A 19416-nucleotide genomic window follows, 5' to 3' on the forward strand; every position below is an offset into this window, starting at 1 on the left:
AATACCACGGGGTTTCAAAACTCACCAATTGGCATGAAGGGCTGTGAGGCAGGGCTTGGCCGGGACATGCCAATAGAATTCACAGCATAAATCCGCATCTCATAAACCACTCCTTCAATCATCCGCTTGGCTTCGTAGGTTAGCTCTTTTAAAAGGTCAAAGTTCAGTCTCATCCATCGATAGCTCTTCTTCTTCTTTCTCTCTAAAATATAGCCTGGAAAGGACAGCTTTATGATGTGAAAGAACTGGAAATTGTTATCTCACATGCAGGAAAAAAGAAAATCCTTTTACGCGAAGGGGAAATTTCCTTGAAATATCTAAGTTGTCGTATAGAGTTAAAAAATTAATTTCTTCTATTCTGCTTCAATTCACTAATCTTGACTAACAGCCTAAATCCCCCACAAAGAATTAATTGAATGAACAGTTTGACAATTACTTTTTTTGTAAATGCTTTATCAAAGAATAGATGCTAGATCTCGGTGTTCTTTGCAAAGTGGTGGAAATGCAGAATGCTTCCCAGACAAGGCAGATCTTAGCTTCCTTCAGCCTACAGTGAGTGAGATATGGCCACCCAGCATTTTTCTTGCTCTGATTTCCTTGGGAGGGAAAGTAAGCCTGTATGATAACAGAGAACAAAGACAGCTGGGTGCACTGCAGAGCAAATCTGTAGTTCAGCTTAAGGTGTCATCTGTATGCCTGGAATTTATGTCTTAGCACTTCTCCACCCAGAACATCCATAGCCTTTCCAAAATACCATGCTGTTTTCCAGAATGACTAAGTGAGGCTGGATTATCAGTATAAAAGATAAACTTCTTATTTCCCTAAATTGGGGATGGAATCTGTGATTCCTGATGCTTGATATGGAGGATGGTTTTATATCACATTGGAAACACACGTCAGATATTTTCCAGTTGACCTGCTACAAAGGACTACTGAACTGTTTCTTTCCATTTAGCTATATTAAATTTCTGCTGCGTCTCTGTGTTGCAGATAATGTGACTGGATGTGATCCACACAGGCTTCTTTTAAAGAAACTTTGCTATGAAAGCTATTAATCTTTTAACTACAGAATGAATAATCAGAGAATACACTGAATAGTCATTTACACATGCCATATATTGAGTGTATTGTGTAGGGATGCTCCTACTCCCAGACTGCAGAGGTCTGTACAGAGTGTGTACCAGGGGTCAGCTACAATAGTGTAAGACCACAGCAAGGACTTATAATTGAGCCATGCAGGAGAGTGATTCAGACCCTGCTGCTCACCAAGGTCATGGCTGTCAAACTTGGAAAGGTCCCTTTGATGTACCTGGGAAGTATGATTCACACTTAAGGTGTCTCCAGGGATGAGGAGAATGACAGGCACATTTGACTTGCTGGCATGCTGTAGGCACAGGCATCATGCAGCCTTTCCTGTCAATGCTGTAATGCAAGAAGAGCATGGGAGTCTAGAGAATGTTCTGGGAGAAGAACAGTGGAGGTATCTTTAAGCTGACAGGTTGTATCATCACTTAAAATGCACTAAGATGTACTCCTGGCATGCTTGTTTGCAGTAGCTTTCAGAATTAAATGAGTTAAAGAGTAAGCAAAGAATCTATGGTTCCTTTGGTATGTCCCTGTTTTTCCTTCTCTTCAGAATCTATGAGACCGAGAGAAGTTTCATCAGCTCACTTTCTGGAGTTTTTTGCCATTATAGACAAGCAGTGTTAAGCACATAAATGTCAAAATGAAGACATTTGCAATTTAAAAAAAACAGGCAGAAAGGAGATAAAATGACAATACTGGTTACGTTGGTGACATTTGGTAAAGCAGATTATTTCCCCAAATGTGTGAGAGTTAAAGATACTGTTTTAGTAATACAAAAAGCACACAAAACCCCAGGAAAGGTGAAGATGGGGTGTGAATTTCTTTTTTATATCTATATGTATAGCTAATAAAGACTGGATCTGACTGCCTACAATGCCATCTGTAACAATATGAAGACATAAGAATGAATATGCCTTTCCCCCCACCTTTCTCACTTGCTTCTAAAGCTCTGTTTGAATGGGTAGTGCTGCACCTTGGCTTTTCCTCTCCCCCTGCTGCAGGTGTTTTATGGGAGCTTCACCAGCAGTGCAGCCCTGTGCTCACTGAAGAAACCTCCTCAGGTGGTGCTAAGCGTTCTTACTGGAAAATCAACAAAACCCTTCCTTTGACAGGGAAAACAAAGCAAAGAACTTTTCAAAATATGCACCCTGAAAACACTCCAAAACAAAATTATGGGCCCAGCAGTACCTTGTTTACTCCTGCACAGGTAAATTCTTTGATTTAAAGGAGAGAGATTGTGTGGAAATGAATGAAGTCCAACCAAAAGCATATACAAGCTCCTCTCTTCCAGATACTGTTCAGGAGATTAAAAGAATTTTAGACATTTCTAGCTCTGACATCCCTGTGGGAGTCCATATATTTTTCAACGTATTTATTTTTTTTAAGAAACTCAAGCTCCAGAGATCTTTATTAAATACACTGCTAGATATGGCCTCCAGAGTAATTTTTTTCCCCCTAAAATTGGTCAAGACCCTGCATTATTTTCTTTTTCTTTTGAGGATCACAGATATTTCTACCAAAAACTCATTATGCTCTGTGCAGAACTTAAAGTGGTGTCAGTGACTGTCTTGGGTGTTCCTGCTTATTTCCTGCATCATATAACTTTGCACTGTAGTTTTTAGTACCGATTTTAAGGTCACTACAATGATTGAAACTGTTTTATGACCCGTTGTTTTATATGAGATAAAATAATGAAGTAGTTTTCTGCTATAAGACATACATTGCATGAGTGCCTGAGATTGCAGATGTCTGGAGTTGATGACTGAGGTGGCCACAGATCTGTTTTGATATTCCTAGATAAGCACAAAGGCCTGAACACTAACTTAAAATTTCAGTCTTGAATGAGAGCAGTCAGCTTTGGGTATTTTTCATATCACCTTGTTGTGCTTTGGTAGCTTGTGTGCGGAAACACTTGTGTACTCAAATCAACTCGCACAGGCAGGGGGCACTCTCTCCTCAAAATTGGAGGCCAGAACCCAGGCTGGTTTGGAGATTCGGTGCCTCAGAGTAGCTCCTATCTGAGGGTCAGCCTTCCTCATGGCTAAACAGAGAATCCTTCTGTGCCATTTCAAAGGAGCAGCAAGAAATCTATGCAAAGCTGCAGGGGATTTTGCGTTTTTGGACTCTTACCAAGTACTGGCTGCCCGCCGTCGTATTTAGGGGGCTGCCAGTGCACAGTGCAGTAATCTTCTCCAATGTTGCTGATTGTGGGAGCTTCTGGAGGGTCAGGAACATCTGAAGAAAGTGTGAGATGAAAGAGAGTTGTCATTGTTTCAATTTCTTTATGCAAGTAAATTAAGTATTTTTAACACTTATTTTTCTGTGTGGTATTGATGTAGTGGTGTCCCCCAGGAATCAGTGTTGGGCCCAATCCTGTTCAATAGCCTCATCCAGATCATCAATTAGGATATTAAATCTATCATTAGTAAATTCAGGATGACATCAAGCTGGGCCAGGGTGTTGATTTGCTGGAGGGCAGGAGGGCTCTGCAGAGGGACCAGGACAGGCTGGGTCATGGGCCCAGGCCAGTGGTGTAAGGTTCAAGAAGATCAAGTGCTGATGCTGCACTTTGGCCACCACAAGCTCCTCCAGCACTACAGGCTGCAGGAAGAGTGGCTGGACAGTGGTCCAGTGGAAAAGGATGTGGGGGTGCTGGTCAACAGCAACTGAACATGATCCAGTGTGTGTCCAGGTGTGCAAGAAGGCCAATGGCATCCTGGCCTGTATTGGCAGTAGTGTGGTGAGCAGGACCAGGGCAGTGATCATCTGTACTCAGCACTGGTGAAGCCATGCCTTGAACACCATGCCCACTTTTGGGGCCCTCACTGCAAGAAAGGACACTGAGGGGCTGGAGCATGTCCAGAGAAGGGCAATGATGCTGGTGAAGGCTCTGGAGCACAAGTCATAAGAAGAGCAGCTGAGGGAGCTGGGGTTATCTAGCCTGGAGAAAAGCAGGCTCAGGGGAGACTTTATTGCTCTCCCCAACTCCCTGAAAGGAGGGTGGAGCCAGGTGGGTTTTGGCCTCTTCTCCCAGACAGCCAGCAACAAGATGAAAGGACACAGGCTTAAGCCGGGGTAGGTTTAGGTTAGGTATTAGGAAGAAATTCTTCACAGAAAGGGTGATTAGATTTTGGAGTGAGCCGCCCAGGGAGTCACCATCCCTGGAGGTGTTGATGTAAAGACTACATGTGGCAGTCAGTGCCTGACCTGACTGACATCGTGGGGTTGGACTTGATGAGATCATAAGTCTTTTCCAACCAAATTTATTATGTGATTCTGTGATACTGCTTTGTCAGATAACAACAGTAGGTACAACCAGAATGTATTAACTTAGCCTAAAGTGAATCCTGTTCTTTGTTAGTTTGGTTTCCTTCAAATACCACTGATTATTCAGCTCCCTTTTTCTTCCCAAACATAATAAAATTTTTGCACAAATGTAAGGCAATTCTGTTCTGTAAGATGAGGTTTGCTCCAGGGTTTCCTGTTTTCTCTAGAATAAATTTTATAAAATTCAACTGCATGTCTCACATATTATGCCACTTTGGAGATATTAATAGTGAATATCCTGATTTCATATTTATAAAAAATGAAAGAAAACTTAGTAATTACCAAGCAATTCTAAATTTTAATACTGTAGGTGAAATTAATTTTCTTTTATAATTTCTGATTTGCTTATAACTTCTCCTTTTGTTATGTGTGCCAGGGTATCAGCAAATTAAATATTATGAAAAATTTATAAAACTTACTGACTCAAAATCTTATCCCTCCCAGGTCTTTTGTGACTCATTGAAGAGTCTGTCAATCTGTTCATCTTCTATCAGTCACATTGTGTTTCTTTCTTCTGTTAACCATTTACTGCTTATAGAATGAAGTTAATCTCTGCTTGAAAACATAACCCACAACAAAATGACTAGAAACTTCTTATCTCTGACAAGCATGAAGCATGTACTTCAGAACTGAATGCCATACACAGAATAAATAGAATCACTTGGAATAGGAAATACATGGATTGCTACTGGGAGTTGTTCTCTTAACTTTTCACCTCTGAAAAATTACTTCTACCAAATTTATGATTGATAATGTTCCTCTCATTTTTCTAAACCTAAAGTCAGAAGTTGTATCAGAGAGACTTTCAGACATTTATTAGAGAAGGGTGAGTTTCAGCAGACTCGTGATTCTTGCTCTGGTTGTTTCTTTCTTTCACTTACCAATAACTTTGACTGTGATATCAGCCTTATCTTCTCCAACTGGATTCTTAAGTATAACTCTGTAAACTCCCTCATCCTCTTTTTCTGCCCCTTCAATGATGAAGACACAATGGTCTTCATGCATTTCCACACGGACTCTGCCTTCAGATTCAAACAGGAGCTGTGGGCAGTGAAAGTGCAAGATAAAATCATTGCAAGTTGTGCCAGGGACAGCCTGATGAGTGTAAGCTAGTGAAAAACTACAAATCATTGAATATTACAATAATTATTGAAAAGTTGCAAAATTTTGCGAATTCTATTTGTATGTGGAAGAGAGAAAATACAGACTGGTTGACTCACATAAATACCATTTGGGAAAATTTGTTCTGAAAGTCTGCAGGTTACACTAGTTACACAAACCCAGTTATATTTCGAAGAAGTTACTAAGTACTTCAGAAATTCCTACTTGGGACAGTAGCTAGCATCACTGTGAAGAGTTTCATGGATAGCAGTTGGTCAGTGTAAAAATTTATAAATTAAGATTCTCATAACTGTTAGTGTTACGATTTTTGCCACTCAATAATGTCATATGGGGAATCTTTCTACTTTTGGCTAAATCTAAGCAAAAGGACCACAATTTAGTTGTACATACGTAATATACTCCTTTCTTCCTTATGTGCCTATGTATCCTTAGATTTAGAACAGGAACCATTAGAAAGAATGCATGTCCAAATAGTGATTAGTGCAGCACGATCCTAACCCTGAGAATGGTTTATTGCTGTATAATTGTAAAATTTTTCTACTCTATCAAGAGAGAAGTTATTTATGTGAAAAATGAAGTTGCTGCAAAGTGAGTCCTGTTTCACTGGCTTTATAGTCCATCCACTCTCTTGACCCATTGTTATGTTTCCATGTATCCTATAGGATTTTGTCCTAGTTGTTATTGAAGCTTACAGGTTACTGAGGGGAAAAACAACCCCCACAAATAAATCTAAAAGAGTTTTGAAATAACTGCTTTGATTCCTTGTAACTCAGTCACCATGTGCTGGTGATTAGAAAGATTTTCTCAATCAGCTTCTTACTCTAAAATTGCTCACCAGATCTCTTGTGCCCAGCAGGTGCCTGGTAATTACCATTGTGGGGCAGGCTAGTGGGCCTGATGTGCTGCTCGAGTCACCATTTTTACTATCTACTGACTTAAATTTTATTTCCTTTTGAGTATGCTCTTTTACATGGAAAACACTAAGAACACTTTTGTGATAGCATAACTTACCTTATTATCAGTATTCACATCACTGCTGTTTTCGGAGGGAGTCATGGAATCATCATGGTTTCGAAGTAGTTCGTTTCTCTAGATAAGCAAAGAAACCACAGAAAGTCAGCTAAGGCTGAGCAGAGCAGTAAAGCTGTTTCTGCAAGACAGAGAAGAGTTTGTTAGGGGATTGAATATGGAAATGTGAGAAAAGTAAAGTGAGGTAGCAAGCAGACCTGGGAAGGAAATCTGCCAAAGTAAAAAGCAGAAATGGAAAAAAAAGAGTATCAGAACGTGGTGAATTAAGGGAAGGATAAGTCAGCAAACTCAGATTTGCAGCTTAGCAAAGGAAGAGGCATGGCATTCCTGCAGTATTGTTGTAACTAGTTGTGAACCTGGTTACTCTGGTACTAGTTACTCTATATGTATAAGTACAAAAATAAGGGTTGCTTCTCTTTGTAACAACGGGATAGTAAACTGATGTAAATGTTTTAACACTCAGAAATACAGTCAGCTCTGTAACACTCATTGAACAACATCCTTTGAGGCTGTGCTACTCTTTGCTTAGAATTTCTTTAGTGAATATATTTTACACAACCTTCAATCAAGACTGGGTGCTTTTCCTCATATGTTGAGACCTCACACCTCAGAAGTAACACTGTACAGTGATTGTCTGATACCCAATCGACATTTTATCAGAGAAACTTCTGTATAGAAGAGTCAATTTCTTGGCTTTTTAAAAATTTGGTCCCATACTAATTCTGCATTGCAGAAAAAAAGTTCTGAGTGCTATTGGATATGCTAACCTGAACAAGAATGTGGCATAATCAGGAAGAAAGAGAAGATGGGGGAATTAACATAATTGGCAATATTATTTTTTTCTTATATCTACACATATGGAAGTGTAATGATGCTATAGAATGTTATGCAAAATATTTCTGTTTTGTGCTAGTTATAGCTCAAGAGCCCACAGATGGTGAGGGGTGGGGATATTTTGAGACACTCAGAAAGGAAGCTCACTTAACATTTTAAGTCTAGCCTCCAATTCTTTCTCTGATGTTTTATAATTGCTTTGATCAGGTAAATGGCAAGGTTCCTCTATTTTTATTATACCAAATTGAGTTTTATGCCTCTAGTCTGCAAAGATGACATTTTTTTCACAAATGGTATATTCTTGATAAAGACTAAAAAAGGAAGCTGCCATCTCCAGAAAATGTTCATTCTATCAGGTGAAAGTGATGGGCATGACTCATAATTTATTTATTTTTCTCTGAGGTAGGAAAAGAATAAATGAATATAGTATCCTTCTATCTGCATATACATATGTCTACTCATATATAGTCAGCCCCTTCTTTTGGACAAAAAACCAGGGAACAGTTCATAAAAAGGAACAGTTCAGGATGAATCACAAAACCAGCTATGTCCCAAGCAGCTGCAGTGCAGGTATTTAATTTTTTTCCCCTTGAGGTTTAAAAGCATAAAATTGAAAGGAAGATGGAAATACTTGTAAATTACTGTAAATCAAAGTACTATTTGAGAAGGAAAAATAAATTTGCTGTTGTGACTTGCCTCAGGTGCTGTTTCAGGTTGCACATTACCTTGTTTACTTTCTGCCAGATGACAGTGGGTGTTGGATCTCCTGATACAGGAACATCCAATCTTAGTTTGTTCCCAGCCACCACGACAATAGTGTCAGGGGATTGGCCCAGACAATCAAGGTGGATTTTTGGGGGTTCTATAGTAAAGGTAGAGAAAATAAGTTTTAAATAGAGTTTGAGTAATCTGGATGGAAAAAAGCCCCCATGCATTAAATTAAAAATGAAAAAAACCAAACTGCTTATTTTCTTGCATATAAATAATGACTGCTGTTCTTACCTTCTCTTGGTACAAAATCTATCTTGACCTCTGTGGTGGCGGGGGGAAAGAAAAGAGGAGACAGAGAAGGAGAAACAGATCAGAAAACAGAATTTACATAGCATCTGCACTCACCATGTAATTTTGAAACTGGTTGAAATTTCATAAGGCATGTTAATCAGCAGATTTATACAATAAATTAAAAAAAAACCAGGCTCCGTAAACCAACGTGATAATAGTAACACAAAATAACAGGGAAAAGCATTGAGGTATCAGAAAAGAAATCTGCATTCTCTTTCCTGGTGTAACTATGATTATTGTCACCCTTTGTCCCTGTGGGATTCCCATTACATGTTCTAAGATATCTTACCCAAAAACTGAAGCTTGGCAGAAAGGTTGTAGGCAAATCCTTGTGGAATGAAGGAATAATCAGCCTCATCCTCTGGTGTTACATCCTCAATAGTGAGCTTATGGATTCTGGAAAGATGAACAGATATATTCCACTGCCTTGCCTTACCTCCCCAGGAGAAACAGGACTATCTTGAGAGACAAGGTGCAGGCTACAGGATAATAGCAGAAATTATTTCTTCTTCCCTTTCCATGAGACAAGTCAACAACCACCAGGGCTGTAGGCTGCTCTGCTTTCAGTGTTAAAGCCAATCCATATCAGCACATTGTCTATGAATGGATTTTTTCTGTCAAGGTAGATTGTTTGAAGAGAGAAAGCAGTTTCCTTGATCTTGTCCAATCCTTTACCATTACAAGGGCAATTGTTTCATTTGATTTCATTGTGAAGCTCTGTAACTCTGACTAAACAAACTAAAAAGTGATTCTCCATGCCTTATTATTTTAAATTTGAAACAGAATACAGAAAAGAGTACCAGGAAAGACTTCACCTAGTATTTAATGCTGAATCTTCTTCAACTCCATTTCCATTATTAGCTAGACTGCTATTTGAAAGGAAACTTGAGCACAGAATTAGTCAGCTGTATATGTTAATATAAACACTAATTTTTCTGTAGGGTTTACTCACCTGTACTAACTGTACTGTTAATTTTAAAGTTATCAACAATGTGTTTTCTGGATTGTTTGAATGCCAAAACACCACGTAATCCTAATGAAAACTAAGGTTTACTTTTGCTGATATACTTCTGAAGCCCATATAAAATGCACCAACTCAGAAAGACTGCACACATACTAAAACAAGTCTGTCACTAAATGTTGGTTCCATATGAAAAGCATTTAAACTTTTTACCTTTTAGCTGGAGCCAGGACACAATGCTTTATATTCTTATCCCCTGAGATGACAATTTTTATGAATTGCACTGTAATACCCAAACGTGTACCTGCTTTCTGAAAAAAGACTGACCTGCCTATATGGGAGATCTTTATCCTTTCGTCTGGGATCACCTCCTTTCCATTTTTCAGCCAGATTCCTTTCACGTTTTCATCAGAAACCTCGCACTTGAAGACTGCCTGGTCACGTGCCTTCACTGTCAGGTCTGCGATGCTCTGATACACTTCCAGCTTTTTCTCTGATATTGTGAGAATAATCAATACACACACCAAAAATCAGAATAGCTCTATAAGTCGATGGTGTGGGTTTACTAAACAGAAAAGGCAAGGGCTGAGCAAGTTGAAGGAGGAAATATGAAGGGAAACACACAGCATGCAGGGCTTTAACAGGGCTGATAGCTAAGCACCTGCTGTTATCAGAGCAGCTGTTATATCCGGCACACAGGTGTGAGTTCTCCATGGAGTCTTTACTATCAAACCCTGTGCCCCTTATTGCATCTTCTTTTTCCCTGTCAGGAGGATTATGCTACCACTCTGCATTATCTGGAGAAGGTTACCTTCACCCTGTTCTCGTTATTCAGCTTCTCTGGTTCTGGGGTATTCCCCGTGCCTACCTTGCACAATCAGTTCAGCGACTGATACCCCACCATTGGTTTTCACAGTGTAGTGTCCACTATCCTCCTTGGTTGACTCATTAATAATGAGATACTGTTTTTTTCCATCTTTCTTGAATCGGTATTTAAATGTTTCTTCTCGTGTCAATTCAATTCCATCCTTTTCCCTGAAATACCAAAGAGTGTTGAGTCATTTTTGTTGTGGTTGGAAGATGAGAGTAAGGGTCAGCTCAATGTTACTAGGGATTGGAAGACACAAGGTGAATCCAATCTTTGTGTCATTTCAAGTTAGCAAAAAGGGATTGTTGCACAAATGGACAAGTTGCACAAGTGGAACCAGAATGCCTCTATCCTGAACATTAATTTTCCCTAGGCATTTGACTTCTGGTTCAAGAGAATTCACCACAAGTAATAACTTGATTTTTTTCTATTGATATGCTATAGATAAACATGAAAGTATGTTAAATGCTGTAGAAGGTAAAGGGTTGAAAACACACTTCACCAGCAGGGAGTTTACTGTTTTAAAAACGACCATAAAATAAATGGGACCTGGGATATTATTTAAAAGTCTTAATTTTCCTGATGTGAAATATAACTGTTATAAATTCATGATTTGTGGGCACCAGCAAAAGGAGAAAATTTTAGGATGGATTCAAATGTATATTTTGTATTTGTATTTGTAGCTCTTTCCATCCAAGGATGCCACAGTATACTTAAGACTTTACTAAATTAAGCTTCACCATCCAGCCCAGGAGGAAATTTAATTATTGTAATTTCCAGTCATCATGAAGGGAAATGCACAGGGAGGACTCATGCTGTTTAATCAAGGTCATGCAAAAATACATAAGGTGTTTTAAGGGTTTCCTGTTCCTAATCCTAAATAACATAAACAGGCTACAAGAAAATACTTGTAATTTCTTCAATTTACTGATTTTGTAGCATTACATTTTTCATTATTACTTGAATATATTTCTATTGCATTACTTGAATACTGCTGCAGTAAATGAAAAAGGTTTTCTCTTTGATAGTTAGTCACATGGATAAACAAATAGAGAATATGTGTGATTTTAATAGAGTAAAAATATTCTTTCTACTTTTTTTGTCATTTCCCTTATTTGTGACTTACGATGAGTGACTCATTGACTACTCACCTTAACAAATGAGCTTACAGAATAGCAAACTGAAATGCTACTTGGGACTAATTTAAATACTATAGCTCTAATTTCTAAGTAGATGTATGCAAGAAAACCTTTTACCTCTGTCAGTTGGCTAAGGCAAATCACAAGATCAAAACTTTAAGCAGAAATAAGGACCCTACAACTTGTGACTTAGATGTCCCTGATGCATTTCAGAATACATACAGGTTACTCGCTCATAATTTTGTTACAGCAGAGCTCACTGGAACTTAAGAGCTGGTTTAGTGAAGGACTGGCCTCCGTTCCAGGTCACAGGGCAGGTGAGCAAGGGAGGAAACAGAGGATGCCTTTAGCAACCACTTGGAACACAACACTCAGTATTATTGTCAGGATAATGTTTCCTTTTCTTTCCTCTTCAGACAAGAGTCTAAGACAACATGTCAGATGATCTCCTAAGGCTGGTGTTGTGATTCATGCAAATTAGCTGTGGAACAAGTGCTACAGTGAGATACAGAAACCTTTGCTGACTTGCAGAGAGTGAACTGTAATCCCAAAATTCAGCATGCTGCTGCCACTAAATGCAAAGCCAACCATGCATACTGTGGCCAGACTTTTAATTTATTTTATTTTTCCATGGTCGGTTTTGATGGCGCATGAAAAACATTTGAACATTCTACTCACCCATTGGTAAGAAAGAGTTCTCCTGAAAGCTTGACTAAATAATGAAAATAGTCTTTTGGTAATGATTGGTGTCTTAAACCCCTCGGAGGGGAATACTGTCTTTAACTTGTGTTTGTTTTACTGACTAGCACATTGCTAATCCTGTGGATGACTAGAGAATTTGCAGAGGGGTATAATGACAAATAGAGACTGTAAACCTTGGAAAAGAACTAGTTTGGCTTAAAATAATACACTGCTGCTGTGAAAAGCAGAAAACCTCTTTAAGGTACTATTCCAGACCTTCCATTGGCAATTAGAACTATAAAATAGAGGAATCTGTTGATATTAAAGTGTAAGTGAAGCATTATATAGAATCATAGAAATGCTGGTTTACAGAACACCATAGGTCATTGGCCCAGCCTCATATTTGAAGCAGAACTAGTGCAGTAATAGGTAGGTCAGCTGTGGTTTAGTCTTTCCAAGTCCTGAACATCTGCAAGATTAAGTATCTGTTCTCAGCTTTACCACTCAATGCCTCTTTGTCAGGAAATGCTTTCCTATTTCCTGTTTGGATTCTGAGGATTAATTGGTTAATGTCTTCTGAGATATCACTGATGTAGGTACTATGTGATAATTGGGACACACAGCTTTATTGCTATAAATACTCATTACCATGGTTTGTTTTGATTTGGAGATAAGACGGTACATCCGGCATTCAGAGATGGAAAAATTAGATCAAAACCATGCACTTTATTAATCTTTTTCTATAAGTATTATCTTATTTCCAAGACCATCTGAAGTTTAGAAAAAACCTGTTCTATTGTACTGCAAGAGTTGTAATAGTGTGAAAGCTTTCTTGGTGATCAAGAGAACATTCTTTTCTGATTGCTCTGAAGAGACCCACATAATAAATTCTCCAAGCCCCAGTGTGATGGTCATGCCTTACCCTTATTTCTGTCTCATGCAAGTCACATAATTGCCTTTGTTCATGTGCTTGTGGTTTTATATCCTGGATTTGAAGATTTAAGAACTGTAATAGGTGCCCTGAGTTAGTGCCTGTTACTTGGCTTAAACTGTTGAACGTTCCCTAATGAGCCATGAAACTGGAACTCTTTCTCCACACTGTGTTTCAAGTTTTCCCTAGACACTTCTCTCTGCTGTCCAAAATGTTCCCTTTTTTTGCCAAAGAGCATTGACAGAGTTTTCCACTGCAGTGATTTGATGAGTTTCTCTGACCACTTGCTGCATTTCAAGCTGAGACAGCTGCTGGTTTGCCCTTGCCACATCAGATGCTCATCCCACAGATAACAGCTCTGAGAGATGTATGGGAGTTGTTCAAAGGCACAGGATCAAAGCGTGGCAGCTGCACTGTGTTCTGAGAGGGACAGATCTGGTTGTGCCCATCTCTTGTGACCAGGCATCTGCAGGCAGTTCCTGAACAACAGAATGCGTGTCCCTGTGCTTGTGGCTTTGTAGTGCAATGCACAGCCTGTACTAGCTCTTGGACTCCATTTAAATTCTCAGCTCCTTCCTTTGGGACAGCAGATCATTAGTTGGCACTTTCCAGGAATGTAATGGGCATTGAAGGAATGCTTGATAACCGTGTGCCTGAAGCTGTTAACAAGCACAAGGGAATTTCATCTGGTAGAGAAATGAAGTGAGAATAGTGCGCGTGCGGCACGGCACATGAGCCCTGCTTGTCATGCCTGCCCTGCAGCATGCACCTTCCAGCTTCCAGCTCAGCTGGAATGCCCAAGAAAACACGATCCATGGTCTAAATGTTTGTCATCTTAATCCCTCTTGCTGCATAAGCATAATGAGCAGCTTGGCAGGATCACCACAGCAGATGTTCCCTCTGTGTCTCAAGAGACACTCACTTTTTTACCTAAGAAAAAATACTTTAAAATCCAAATGCCTCAGTGCAGTTGAGAAGACCAGAAGATTTCAAAAAGTAGAGCAAACTCACCACAATATGGGTCTGATTAATCTGGGAAATACTTAGACATTACTGAAGTGTGTAAACACTGAGCAAGAAATTCTAGACATTGTAAAATATCTATACTTAATCTAAATTTTTGTGTCATATCTTTTCTCTCTCCTCCATGTTTACATATAGGAGGAGGAACAATCTTTTTCTGTAAACAATTATGTAGGACGCCTTCTCTCTTTTAATTCCCCACCTCCTCTATTTTCCATGGAGGATGATGGCTTCATGTTGGTTTGGTTTGCTTTGGTTTTTTTCTTCCATTCCCTTACCATTTCACAGTAGCTCCTTCCTCAGACACTTCACACTCAAACTCCACTCTCTCTCCAACCATCACCATCTGGTCCTCCAGTGGGTGAGTGATCAGGATTGGAGGTTCTGGAAATAAAGAGAATTTAATTAAAACAGTATTCTGAAAGGCTGGAGACCAGAGGTAGATTTCACCACTCTACTCCCCAGGAACTGTCCCTGGGCAAAAAAATGGTGATGATCTCTGCTGTAGAACTTAAAATTTACTGTGCCAGATCACCTTAACAGAATTTTCAAATTACTTTTTTCATGAGTAGGAATAAAAATACAGGATTAAATAATTTCATCTATGTTCTGAAATTCTAAACAGGAGGCATTGCTTTTCTGTACTATTTGTTCTGCTTGTAGAGATTGGGGCACATGTTTATCTTGACTGGAATTGAATCTTTAAAGTATGTAAGTTTCTAGTCCCATTGTTGAGATGTAAATAACTTTCTAAATGAGAATTAATTATAATATCACTGTGCTGCTTTTCTGGTTGCTGTTATGCAAAATTTTTCTCTATTTAACTGTAGAAAAATACCTACTTCAATAGATCTCAGAATGTGTTAGTATGTTTAAGAATTTCCTTTCCTGCAAGATAAATCTGAGAATAGAGAAGATTACAGTAATTCAATGTTAAATGTTAGGGGAGATCTCTTTCCTTTTGCTACCATTGCTCACCTTTTACAAATAATTCTGTGAAGCTCTTCTCATCCCCTACCACACATTCATACGCTGCATCGTCGGCCAGCGAGCAGTGGTTTATGGTCAGTATTCTCTTATTCCCAACAGACTCAAAAATATACCTGAAAAAATAATTTAAATGTAATTATCAGGGGAAAACCCTTCTGGACCCAGTTGCTGTCTTCTCCTGCCTGGAAGAGAAACAGATTCTTTCTTTATTTCTGACATCAATGGCAGGATTTGTAAGGACTCAAGCCCAATAGGCCTGTCCTGGTGCAGTGAACAGCAGCAGTGTCTGAAAAACTAGCACAAGAAATTATGGGGAATCTTCCCCAGGTGTGAGATGTACAAACTCCTGTGAAAGGTGTTGGATGCTGTTCTAAGATCTAGCATGACTACCATTAAAAATGGCTTCAGCACAAAATCACTGAAAATTGGTTTTACAAACAATTTATGCTGAAGTATGTCCTAGATCAGGAGAAAGTAAGGTTGAACCCTGGATATGCACACAAAGAGCAGAATATAATCTCAGGACTTACTTGCTAAATTGGTAGATGGAAGCATCCAGTCCAACATGCAGATATTTGGAGCAGAGGGAAGAAAAAAGAAAAAAGTTATGACAACAGCAAACTGGCCCTGAGCCATAGCACTAAGTAAATTATTTCTCAGCTCCTATTTATCTCTCTTTATTCCTGTCCCTCTAAGAAAAGCTAGGTTTTTCACTTTGTCCAAGCTGTTGCTCATTCCTTTTTGGATTTCTCACATTTCTAGTTTACCTGCCGCTCACTTGGATCTCCTGTCCATTCTTCAGCCATTTCACATCAGCATCTGGATTGGCAACTTCAACCATTAATTTAATCTTTTGCCCCTTGTCTACCTGGTAAGCTGGATCCAGTTTCTTGAGGAATGCTATGATGAAGAATGATATAAAAAAAAATCTTTATATTTTTAAACTTTTTTTTTCTTTTTTTTTCATTCTGGATCATGAAACAGACATTTATTCCCTTTCATGTAGTTTACCATCATCTTAAACCTTCCCCAGTTTCTGCATCCCTGTTTGAATTTTAACTCTTTCTGTCTGTTCTTCATCCTGTGCCACATTTTCTTAATGTAGGATGACAAGCATGTGTTACAAACCAAAACAAGCAAAGTAGAATATTCTAAATAAGATGTGAATATGTACTTCAACACATCCTGAATAGAGTTACATCTGCCCACGTAGGAAAATTATACTTGTTCTTCTCAGTACTGATGAATGGCTGTTTGCCTTCTCTGTTTCAGATTTTTTAAAAAGTCAGTTACAATTAGGCAATTAATACTTCACAGGACTAGAACAGGCTCAAGAATTCAAAATGTATCATACCAATGAAAATTAAATTGTTTAAATATATCACTGTTGCCTGACATACTGACTAACTGGGGCAGGGGGGCAAGTAGAGGATGTTGTTTGATGTTCAGGGAAATATAAGGGGCCAGGCCTGTGGAACTGGTGAAGTGAATGTTCAGTACATCCAGAGTTTCAGAGCAAGGAATGTCAGAGTATTGGGCATAGCTGCAATCTTTGGTAATCAGTATTTCATATGTGAAGGCTGGGCAATAACTGGAACAGGAAATTACTATTTCTCATGGTGTTGTATCTCACTGCTGTAAAGAAGATCTGAATGCTATATTTGGAAGAAATGCATCTCACCAACCTGTGCTTTTTTTCTCTTCCTTCTTTATGCGTTTGAGGCGTTTCAGCATCCCACGCAAATCTGTGATACCATACTGGAAAGCAATTTTCTCGTATTCCGTAGGAGGAGCTTTCCTCAGGATATCCCAGACATCAACATCAGATTGTGATTCAGATTTTCCTTCACCTCTGCAGAAAGGGATTAGAATCTGAGTGCTACTATAGGAGTATTTAAAAAAATCTATAGCATTGGCATCTTGCCTTGAAGAAACCATTTCTTAAAAAAATAATTAGCGGTCTAAGCTTTTACTATATTATTATGTAAAATAACGAAATAAAACAGGTTGCTGGTTTAAATTTTATTTATATATTTAGTGATTAAAATTGAATTCTGTCCTGAAGGGTTTTTCTAACAACCAAAATGAATAAATCTTAACTTCCTTTAATGATGGATAATGGAAACATAAGCAAACGTATTTTGTTGTTGTGGTCAACGCACAAAACATGGAATGTGGCAAAGCAAGGAACTGAATTCATATGCTTGCAACAACCTTAGAAAAAAGGCACTTGTTTTATGTAAATGAGAGACATATCCTTTTCTACTCAGATTATTAAGACTTCTATCATCTGTTGTGAAGAAAATTGTCTGTAGTAATCTATAAAACATAAAGAGACTGCTGAGTAGTGGCAAACAAGACAGAATTTACAATGAAATACCTATTTTATATTTTAACCAAAGAACCGGTGATTATGAAAGAACTAATGTTTGGTTTAGTAAAACCAAGGGAAAACTTGGCTCTCTGGCTTTGGGAGAGGTGTTCTTTTCTATCTGCCATCATATTTTTTGTTTGCAAAATCATAAACAGGAAAAGAAATGGGCATGGCCTTACCGGTTTGAAGGGCGCAGGAAGCTGCTGTACTCCAGAACGGTGCAGAGAAGTGTTTGGAAAAATGTGCAGCATCCCAATGGGCAAGAAAAAGGGCATCATGTATTAGTACAAAAGAGCCATGAATGTCATTGTCAGCCTTAGCAGAACATGCCTGTGCTTCAGTGGCAGGGGGATGAAGGAATTCCTGCAAATGCTCTGAACTGGGCTGAAGGGAAATGCTGATGCATATTGAAGTCAAACTCACTCCCACATTGCACAAAAACACTTTGTTTTTGCCTGCCATAGTTTGCATTTTGGTGAATAGAGACATGGTGGAAGAAGTAACATTTTACTAAAAAATTCTTAGGAGAAAGAACTTTCTGTGGCTGTTGTTTCTGATTTTCACCAGGACCAGGCAGATTCCAGCAGCAGAACACACCCTTATAATGAAGTAATGTTCAGTGGTAAACCCCAACAGGAAGACAAACTATGCAACAGATGATGTAGAGAAAAGTGGAATGTTATTGGATCTATTTCCATTTTTTGCCGGAAAATAACAGTCCAGTTAGTGTGTGAGAAATATTACTACTTAACAGTACTACTATAGTCAGTTCAGACAGCTGATATAACCAAACATTTCTGGTACTCCTTTCATTGCCAAGAAAGCGCTTGCTTGTAATAGGAGCACTGTGTTTATGAAAGTGCTGCAGTCCAAGCTTGGAATTACCAGCACCTTGTAGCTCTTTAACAGAAAGGAAGCAAGAGAAGAGGATTTCAGCTCAGTGAGACTGAGCTGAACTAGGGCATGCAATATCTCATATCTTTGAAGTGGTTTAGCACTCACTAAGCCCAAAGCCCTCACTAGCACTCACTCACTTGATAGGAGGAGCTGAATTTTGGAGTGCCTATGATAAGAGCAGCATACTGGGTATTTGCTTTGCCATAACACTGCACCAACATCACCCACAAATTTTACCAGGACTCCTCTTCTATATACCTATTGTTTTGTTTGAGGCTGCTACAAATAGTTTTTAGTTTTGCATAGCAGGAAACAGGAAAACTGAACTGATTTGCCACATAGATCAAGATTTTTTTGACATAAGCAGTTCTTGGGCTTGTTGCCCTGATCATATCAAAGAGTGACCTTCAAATATTTCTAAATACGTATAAATTAAAATAGATATATAAATACTAAGTACTGTATAAAACTAAGGGCATATAATGTTTTACATATGTATCTTAAAAATATAAAATCATAGGAAATAAAGATTTGAGAGATTCAAATATTATCATCTTCTTTAAGACATTAAATAAATATTGGTAATTTCTCTATCTGTCTACTTACAGGTTTGTCTGTATATACACTCTATATCTGAAAATGTGCAGATAGGACTATTCATGGAGATTTAAAAAATGTTTTATGTGAGTTATTTTTAAGTAGGTAATGAGAAAAGTTTTCCAATTTCAAAGGAGTTCCAAAGGAGTCTAATATCTCTCACTATTGAGAAGACTTCCCTAGTTTTTCCTTTAGCTTTTCCATTACTCAGTGTCATCCCATTGTTTTATCTTGCAACACTATTTGGGGTATGCAATATAAGAAATTTGAACATAAGAAAGAATATAGTCTCTTCCTTGGAAATACTAATTTTTAAAAAATTAAAATAGAAGGAGTTTGAGTTTCATGCAATATGGGACTAAAAGTTAGAGGCTGAAATTTCTGTTTAACTGAGTTCTGAAAAGAAAAAGATGTTTGCCTTCGAGCAAAGTTTTCCCCATCCTAGTACTCTTTTTCACTATTTTGCATTTGTTAAAACATTCTCTTTGATCCCAG

The 19416-nt window shown here is 38.4% G+C and overlaps 1 protein-coding gene across 1 annotated transcript in view; it reads right to left on the minus strand.

The window, feature by feature from the left end:
* The window catches only part of MYBPC3 (myosin binding protein C3), a 58435-nt gene that overhangs the window by 18479 nt on the left and 20540 nt on the right, over positions 1 to 19416 (minus strand). Inside the window, exons 11-25 of the mRNA XM_033063925.1 lie at positions 17607 to 17630; positions 16739 to 16905; positions 15821 to 15953; positions 15584 to 15586; positions 15042 to 15166; positions 14342 to 14447; positions 10290 to 10456; positions 9749 to 9914; positions 8750 to 8856; positions 8401 to 8430; positions 8124 to 8260; positions 6547 to 6624; positions 5295 to 5454; positions 3217 to 3321; positions 26 to 214 (exon numbers count right to left, since the gene is read on the minus strand). Of these exons, the coding sequence (XP_032919816.1) occupies positions 26 to 214; positions 3217 to 3321; positions 5295 to 5454; positions 6547 to 6624; positions 8124 to 8260; positions 8401 to 8430; positions 8750 to 8856; positions 9749 to 9914; positions 10290 to 10456; positions 14342 to 14447; positions 15042 to 15166; positions 15584 to 15586; positions 15821 to 15953; positions 16739 to 16905; positions 17607 to 17630 (1697 nt within the window). The remainder of the gene's footprint in view (positions 1 to 25; positions 215 to 3216; positions 3322 to 5294; positions 5455 to 6546; positions 6625 to 8123; positions 8261 to 8400; positions 8431 to 8749; positions 8857 to 9748; positions 9915 to 10289; positions 10457 to 14341; positions 14448 to 15041; positions 15167 to 15583; positions 15587 to 15820; positions 15954 to 16738; positions 16906 to 17606; positions 17631 to 19416) is intronic.

This window comes from Catharus ustulatus, chromosome 6, assembly GCF_009819885.2.
Source record: "Catharus ustulatus isolate bCatUst1 chromosome 6, bCatUst1.pri.v2, whole genome shotgun sequence".
NCBI lineage: Eukaryota > Metazoa > Chordata > Aves > Passeriformes > Turdidae > Catharus > Catharus ustulatus.